The 8870-nt window shown below is 54.4% G+C and overlaps 1 protein-coding gene across 1 annotated transcript; it reads left to right on the forward strand.

Moving 5' to 3' along the window:
* Nucleotides 1-1037: 1037 nt before the first annotated feature.
* Nucleotides 1038-2153, forward strand: LOC311195661 (putative P2Y purinoceptor 10; the record flags this gene model as incomplete). The annotated part of the gene is made up of 1 exon (XM_084269082.1): nucleotides 1038-2153. The coding sequence occupies one exon, from the start codon at nucleotides 1038-1040 to the stop codon at nucleotides 2151-2153; it is 1116 nt and encodes a 371-aa protein (XP_084125208.1).
* Nucleotides 2154-8870: the final 6717 nt, after the last annotated feature.

An 8870-nucleotide genomic window follows, 5' to 3' on the forward strand; every position in this document is an offset into this window, starting at 1 on the left:
CCAGGTTCTGTGCAGAGGCCCCGTCCCTGCTGCAGGATGTCAGAAGTCCATCCCCAGGGCCAGGCTCAGGGCTGCAGATGCAGCACCACCAGCTGCTGTTTCATCAAAGGCCACTACTGAGGCCACTGAGTGAGGGGCTCAGGGTGCTGCCAGGACAGGCTCTGGTCTCTGGGGAGGGAAGGGGAGGCTGCCCAACCCCTTGCAGGCAGCTATGGGCTCCGTTTCCAAGGAGGAAATTGCACTGTCTTGTTGCAGGTGATGCTACAGGCCTGCGGTCTGTAACCCGCTGCTGCCACATCGCCTCTTCCCGAAACAGCCAACCCTTTCCCTGCAGGCTCTGACCCGAATGGCAAACTCCATGACCTCTCCAGGAGCTGTGCCACGACCTGCGAACTCCCTGTGACCTGCTAATACCCCCACTGAGGTGAAATGGGTAAATGGAGGAAAAGAATTCCTACTTTAACCAAGAGGCAGCTGTATTCATCTTCCTCCACGTCCTGTTCTGTTGCTGGAGGATAATTTCTGTTGCTACAACACGATGCCTGCACAATGTGCTGGAATTGAGTTAGCAGGACAGGCAGAGCAACTGGCGTGTGTTGGGCCAGCTATTAGCTTATAAATCGAGCCTTAAATCTGGAGCCAGAGCTCTGATAGATGGGTCTGCGCCGCTCCCACCAGCCTCCGCTCCAGGCAGCTGCTGGCCAGCACCCCCACTTGCTGATGCTAATTATTGCCTTGGCTGGTGGTTCATGTGGGACCTCTGCATGGATCCAAAAAGACAGTGCCTAGACCTAAGGCCCCTGTTTATTTAGTCCCACCAAAATCACTTGTAGACATATCTGAAAGTGCCGATTTGATGGCGTCTGACACGCTATATGTAATAAAAGCAGCCCTGAAACCCCTGGGGACCTGAACTGCATTTGCTCTGCTCATGGGAAAGAGAGACAGGGTTTTTTTCTTTATAACATCTGGTTTTACTCCCCACAGAAACCCTTCACCCACCTTCATCACCCCATGAATGGAGAGCCTCAACCAAGATGGAGAGCAATGCGTCCTCCAGGAACTGCACCGATCCCCAGATGTCCTTCCAGTCCACCCTATACGCAGCCACATACACCCTCATATTCATCCCTGGCCTCCTGGCCAACAGCATTGCCCTGTGGGTCCTGTGCCGCTTCATCAGCAAGAAGAGCAAAGCCGTCATCTTCATGATCAACCTGGCCGTGGCCGACCTGGCTCACGTCCTCTCGCTGCCACTGCGGATGTATTACTACATGAACCACTCCTGGCCGTTCAGCAGTTTTCTCTGCCAGCTGTGCTTCTACCTGAAGTACCTCAACATGTACGCCAGCATCTGCTTCCTCACCTGCATCAGCATCCAGCGGTACCTCTTCCTCCTCCACCCCTTCAAAGCCAAGGACTGGAAGCGGCGCTATGATGCAGCCATCAGCGCTGCCGTCTGGCTCGTCGTCGGGGCAGCGTGCTTTCCCCTGCTCATAGTGAGGAACCCGGCCTCGTCCAACAGCACAAACACGTGCTTCTCAGACCTGGAGGTGAAGCAGCTGAGCACAGGAGCCTCCATCGCGCTGGTGACGGTGGCAGAGCTCTTTGGGTTTGTCACCCCTTTCACCATCATCGCGGGCTGCACGTGGAAGATGTGGCAGTCCCTGCGGGAGTGTCCAAGGCAGCTGCAGAACACCAGTGAGAAGCAGAAGGCTTTGCGCATGGTGCTGGTGTGCACGGCCGTCTTCTTCATCTGCTTCACCCCCTACCACATCAACTTCCCTTTCTTCATGATGGTGATCGAGAACATCATCCAGGACTGTGCCTTTCACAGGACGACGCTTCAGTTCCACTCCATCTCCCTCTGCCTGGCGAGCCTCAACTCCTGCCTGGATCCGCTCCTCTACTACTTCATGACCTCCGAGTTCCAGGACCAGGTGCTGCGCCACAGCTACGCTGCCCTGCGCGCTCGGTTCATGCGCCACGGGAACAGCCTCTCCATCACCGAAACCAGCCACGACATTCGTACCAAGAGGAGAAGGTTTCCACGCTTTAGGTTTTGGTCTCTTCCCAAGTTCTTTGGCCGGATAAACAGCATGGAAATCCCTCCTATACCACCCGACGAGCTGCTGCTGGAATCCATCTCTTGAGACACAGGCATTGCTCTCTGTGTAGGTGCTTCTCATCGCTTGAGTGAACGTTGCGTTAGGTCTCCGCATCAGTCTTGTCTTACCCTTGCATGCACCAGATGCCAGTATCAGACCTGGAAGGACATTTAGATGGAAAGAGCTTTGCTGGTTGTGTTGTTGCTGTTGGGAACCGTTTGCCTCACAGCCTTCTCCATTGCACTGTTGTTACAATACCTGCAACAGCCACCACCACCGTCAGGGTTTCTCCTGTGCTGAGCTCTGGCTGGGGTTGGGCTCCTCTCATCTCCCTTGGTTCTGTACTTCTATATGTTTTTTAAAATCCTTCTGAACCCCGAGTTGCAAGCAGGTGGCTGGGGCTCAGCGCAGCTCAGGGAGGCAGTGCAGGGGGAGCTGCAGCCCTGACTGCAGGTACCTGCAGCCCACAATGACTTACAGCACCCACCGAGCTTGTGTGAGGCTCCAGATCAGGACAGTTAATTATCTCCAGATAAACCAAACCTCTTTCCATTGCAAAAAAATCAACCATCTGGACCCGATTTAGGCTGCAAGGCCGTAACTTCACCAACTTATATCAAGCAGAGATTATTAACCTCTATCCATACCGGCATTAAAGGGACTTTTCACATGAACTGAGCTCAGCTCATGCTACTGAAAACGGCACCAGGGCTGAGCAAGGGAGTCTGCCTGGCTCAGGGAGCTATGGGATGCTCAGTGGAGCATGGGGGTCAGGATGAATACTTGGAAGAGAGACTGTGACTGGGTATGACACAAGCAAGGAGGAGGAAGGACAGAGGACATCCCTCAGGGCACACTGCTGGCAGCAGCAGAAAGGAGGATGTATAGCTGGCTTTGGAGCCTCCTGTGTGATTTGGAACCCTGTGTTGTTGTTTAGCATTGTGCTAAAGCCTGTGGTTGCACATTGAGATGTTACCAGAGCCTCCCAGTTGTGCTTTGAAAACCAGGAAAGGTTCCAGCCCTTACTGGGTACTGAGAAGAGTTTACAAAGCTTAAAGCTTAAGAGTCTGGGCGAAATAAAGTGGTCACACATATTTTAGCATCATGGGTATTGTTTGAAGTGCTGGCAAGTAGTGTCACTGTGCACCACGGCTGCTCTCAGAGCAGCAGCACCATCTGCAGAGGTGGGGAGCCTGGCTCGGGGCTCAGAGCAGCCCCGTTGCCACCCCAGCCCCTGCACAGTGGCTGGCGTGGGGGCTGCGAGGTTTCCTCCTCCATGGCTGAGGCACTGAGGGCTTCAACCCCCAGAAAAGCCTCGGGGAACCACGTAAGTAAACGTAGGCAGAGGGGGGTTGATAGAAACCAGCTTTGCTGATGATTGGACACACATTTCCAAGCTGTGCTGAGTTTCTGGGAAGAGCAGGCGGCGTTTCGCCCTCGCTGGGCAAGGAGAGCGCCAGACAACTCGGAGGGACTCGCCTCGGGGCCTCCAGTGTGCCAGAAAACACGCTGCCAAGGTGCTTGCTCTGCCCCAAATCTCCTCTTCCTCTCAAATAAACCCCAAAACCCACGAAAGGACACGTTTTCATTGTTTGCTTGAGGGAGAAGGAAAATAAAATAGAGTTTTTGGGGGCTGAAAAAGCCGTTTCAGATGGCAGAAACCCAGCTGTGTGCAAGAGCAAAACAGGAAACACAAGCAAAGCCTCGCTGGTGCCATGGCTGGTGAGACCCAGCTCCGGGCAGCCACCACAGACAGGACAAGCTACAGCACCACCACCTTAACAGGGAGGCCAGTTTTAGGTTGTGGGTGTCTTTCGGGAACAACGTGACCCTGAGTAGCTGGGGTGGACATCCAGGTAGCCCTCAGTAACCACAGGGAGGTATTTGTAAGTCCTGGGGACTGACCACAAAGCCCCTATTGCGGCTCCAACCTTACTGGCAGCACCAGCTCCAGGTTTCCCAGTAGCTCCAGGTTTCCCTTTTTGTTTTCAGATTGTGCAGCTTTTCTGAAGTTCCTGTGATGCTGATTGCCCTTCAACAGGACAAACAAAGAGGGAAAAAAAAAAGCAACCCAAACCCTCTCACCAATCTGTTCTACACAACAGCACCCCTTACACCCTGGGCTGCACCCCAGCCCGCCCACACCACAGGTTACACTGGAAATACAGCAGAAAAATCCCTTTCTGGGCTAGATGTGCTGGATAGCAAGGAGATGGATGGGTTTTTCCTAAGGAATTCTCTTTTTCCAGTGCAGGCCAGTGCTTTCTGCCCACCACAGGCCCCAGGATGCCCCCCAGCCCTCCTGCTTTATCACACTCTGTCACGTTCCACTACTGCAAACACCCTGACTGGGGGGTTTTGGGGTCAACAGCAGCTCTGTCACCTGGGTACCACATCAAGGGGGGACAAACAGACAAGGATGCTGCTGGTGCAGAGGTGCCAGAGCTGGAGTAGCTGGGGTGCAACAGCTGTGAGCAGGCTGGGGGACGTCTGGCTTTACAGAGTCCTGAAGCAGATTTAGGTGAAACCTGAAGGATTTGTGTTGCTGAGGCCAAGGTGTGAGTCCTGGCCAAGGCCAGGGAGAAACTCAGGGGGAAGAGAGGAAAGAGCAAGGGATGGAGCTGAGCCTGGGGAAGGGAGGGCAGGGTGAGAGGAATTCTGAGATAATGGGAAGCCGTTAACTGTGGCATTAACCCTTTCATTCAGAGGATATCAGCCAGCAGTAGCCCCAGCACAGTGCTTCAGCCTAATTTTCAGGGAAGGGAAATTCCCAGGTAGTTACAGACCCTGAGCAGGGCCAGTGGCAATCACACTGAGCATATCCCTTCCTGGGGGACTCAGTCCCATGCACCACCCTCAGATATTCATACAGATGAATCCCTGGGCTGATGTTTGGGTGCCCAGGGTCTCAAGTGCTCACACCAATAAGCTGCTGGTGATGATTTCAGCAGTGATCATTTCAGCAGCCATGATCTCCTCCCCAGCAAGGCATGTGGGGAGGATGCCTCCAGAAACACCCACCTGGGAAGGGCGAGGGGCTGTGGTGCAGGGACCAATGACATCCACATATCCCCAGATCTCACACAGAATTCCTTATTCTGTACAGCTTAATCCTCTGCAGCCAGCTGCAGGGAGCACTGCCTGGCTGCTTTAGTGTATGTCTGTCTGCCTGCAGACACATCCCCACACACACCCTGCATCGTGCAGCACTTCGGAACACGCCAGAAGCCGCCTCTCATGCCCAGTGCTTCCTAAGGCACCACAGGAGTCACAGAACGGTCTGGGTTGGAAGGAACCCCAAGAAAGGAGGGAAAACTGCTTTTCTCTTCACTCAAAATACCTTTTTCCTCCCTCTGTGACCACACACTCCCAGCCCAGCCCCAGCAAAGCCACTGTACCCCTGGAAAACCACTCAGGCTCAGCTCCCAGCACCACGTCCAGCCAGCACGGCTCAGACTGCCGATCCCTGGCAGGCTGCTAACAGCCACAGCGCTGGCAACCAGCTGCTTCTCCATCCACCCACCTCACACCGCAGGGGGAGGGAAGGGCTGTGCCTGCAAAGGGACAAAGGCACCAACACCTTCAGTTTGGGGTGCAACCCAAACACCCACAAAGGCCATTTCGCTGCTTCAAACCGAGCCAGAGAGCAGCTTTCCAGACAGTCAGGATTTCATCAGACAGGAGTCCAACTTTCTGGTTTGCAGGCTCAGCCAGAGACACCCCGCAAAGCCCAAGTCATGGGTGTTCACTGGGACAGCACTGTTTTGGAGAGCCAGGGATGTCTGTTGGTCCCTCCTCTGTATGGCACAAGGGAAAGGGGTTTGGGAACCACGCCAATGCCCCTGCCACATTCAGCACTGCAAGGGTTAAGTCTCCTCTGAGACACAGCTGAAGCCTCAGCCTTGAAGCACTGACTGCTCAGCCTCGCTCCTCTCAGTGGGGGATTTTCTGGTTTTCCAGGGAAGTTCCCTGCAGCAGGCAGAGAGAGCAGGTGCCCAGCCTAGGGAAGAAAAGCCAGAACTTATTAGCCCCTGGCCCAGTGAAACAGCATGGGAGCATCCCTGGCTCCACACAAGCCCCATTGATGCTGGGGTGCTGTACCTGCTGCCCCTTTGCTAACACACTCCTGGCCAGTGCACACCCTTCTCCAGGCTCCTCCTGCAGCATCACTGGCCGTGCAGCCAGCCAGCCTGTTCTCAGGAGGTGTTGCTGGTACAGGCTTGGTGCAGACCAGAGACACCTTCACTGGTTTTCTCTGGGCATCTCCACAAAGCACGAGCTTAGATGCTCGTGCTAATGGCAGGACAAGGGTGATGGATTAAAGCTGAAGGAGGGAAGGGTTAGATGAGATATTGGGGGAAGTTCTATACAGAGAGAGTGGTGAGGGGCTGGAACAGGCTTCCCAGAAAGGTGGTGGATGCCACGTCCCTGGGGGTGTTCAAGGCCAGGTTGGATGGGGCCCTGGGCAACCTTGTGTAGCTCCAGGCCTGGAGGTTGGAGCTCTGTGATCCTTGGGGTCCCTTCCAACCCAGACCAGTCTGGGGTTCTGTGATTCTATGAACTGAAAATTTCTGATTTTTAGAAGATAAAAGTTGGTCTTATTTTTCTTATTGTTTATATTTTTATCTTTCACTGTAAAGAAAAACCCCACTTTTACTTTTACTTGGGGCCCAGCTCTTGATTTTTGGTGCCCTCAGCAATGGCAGGTTTGGGGAACACTGGCACCACGCACCCCATGCCAGGGGACAGCACGGCTCTGAGACACCCCACTGCCAGCAAAGGTGAGGTGGGGAAAGCACCCTTGGGTCCCCAACCACCCCGAGATGTGGCTGAGCTGGTGCTACTGCCCATGACCGCTCCAGGAGTGAGGGGAAAAGGGATGGATGCTGGCCGTGATGCACGCTGGGCGCGGCGCCAGCAAAACAGGATATGGTTATGGCGTGAAAGGTGCTTCTGAAGCCTCTATCCGTACAGTAAGTGCCTGTCCCAGGCCCGGCTCTCTTTCTTATAAACAGGCTGGCTTCAGAGGAAATGAAAGCACAAAACTGAGCACCCATCACATGTCTGGGTGGGAAAAGAAACGCTCTCACCTTCAGAGCCCAGAGCATCCTCCAGCCACAGCAGAGGATGGTATCACCAGGGCTCTTGGGACTGGTCCCAACTCTGCTGGCTATTAAAGTGGGTGTCCCAACTGCCCCCCCCTCAGCCCCAAAAGCCACTGTGTGGGGGTGGGGGTGCCAGAGTCACAGAAGAGCCCATCGGGTCCAACCCCCTGCCAAAGCAGGGTGCCTAGGACAGGTGACACAGGTCGGTGTCCAGACAGGGCTGGAATGTCTCCAGAGAAGGAGACTCCACATCCCCTGGGCAGCCTATGGGCTGCTGGGATGGAGCAGAGCCTGGGGACTGACGGGTTTCACATCGTGTAGTTCTGGGTGGGTGGGGGAGGAAATAAAAGGGATTTTTTTTAAAAATTACTGTGGTGAAAACACTTTGTGAAGCGTGAGAGTCGATGGCACAAGCGGCTGCCGGGAGGCGCTGGCAGCACATGGAAATTTCACATCCCAGATCCCACTCCACTAACGTGAGCCAAGCTGGCATCTTCACTGAGGTCTCAGCACATCACCCAGGAGACTCCACAGCAGCAACAAACCCTATTTAAACAACAACAAACCCCAAACCTCCGCTGCTCATAGCCCAAAAGCACCAAATTAATCCATCCTCACACCCAAGGGGACAACTCTGCGGCAAAGATCCCACAGCGCTGAAAGCTCTGGCTCCCACACATGATTAATTAAGGCACATTAAGTAATCAGCAGGCTTCAAAAACAACCCCCAACAGGCTTGAAGCTCGAAGTAGTAGGAGTATTAGCTGCTGTACAAAGCAGGCGCCCACGTGCTCTGAGAGGTGCAAAGCCCCAGTGAGGTGCTGTGCTGCTGCAGGGATGACAAGCCCAGCATGCTGAGCGGCTTTAAAAGCCCAAGATGTGCCCCAGAGATTAATTGCCAATAAACCACAGTAATTAGAGAGAGCTACAAGCCCCTGTGGCACCTAAATCAATGATGCTTTATAGGAGGGGGTGTCATGGAGACCCTGCTGCAAGAACCTGAGGCCACGGTGGGGACAGCGGTGCCAGGGGATGCGGCACTGGATCCCATCGAGGGTATCCACATGTTAACTCTGGAGACCCACAAATATCTAAATACGTCACACTGCAAAGTCAGCCCTGCCCCTGAGCAGGCACACAAGAAACATGAGCAAACGGAAACAAGAGTCACAATTTTAAGTAAAATTGCTATAGAACGGGTTAAGAAAAGTGTCACTTTTCCAAAATAGCCACTTGAACTGAGAACCTCCCTTGATTCTTTCAGCATTTCTCGGGGTGGAGCCCCAGATGGAGAACTACAGAAGTGCCGCTTTCTGAACTCAGGGAGTGAGCAGCCCGTGGCGTGGCCGGCACCGCCCTCTGCCGATGGCCAGCGCCTGCGGAGCGGCCACCGAGCCGGTGGGCCACGGCGACCCGGGGATGGAGGTGGGCAACTCCGCCGTGTGGCACAGGTGCTTGTTTGCCCTCTGCTCCAGGCATGGCTTGCTCTGCATGGAAAGCCACTGAATAAATACTTCCCTGCTTTTGGGGAAGCCCAAACTGGACCACAGTTGGCTTCAGTGTGACTTTCCAAAGCCCCCCCCTGCCCAGAGCACAGGGGTAAAAACATCCAGCTGTGAGCAAAGCAGCCCATCCCAAAAAGCTGAAGGCAGAGGAG

This window comes from Gallinula chloropus (assembly GCF_964237585.1).
Source record: "Gallinula chloropus genome assembly, chromosome: 11".
In the NCBI taxonomy this organism is placed as follows: domain Eukaryota; kingdom Metazoa; phylum Chordata; class Aves; order Gruiformes; family Rallidae; genus Gallinula; species Gallinula chloropus.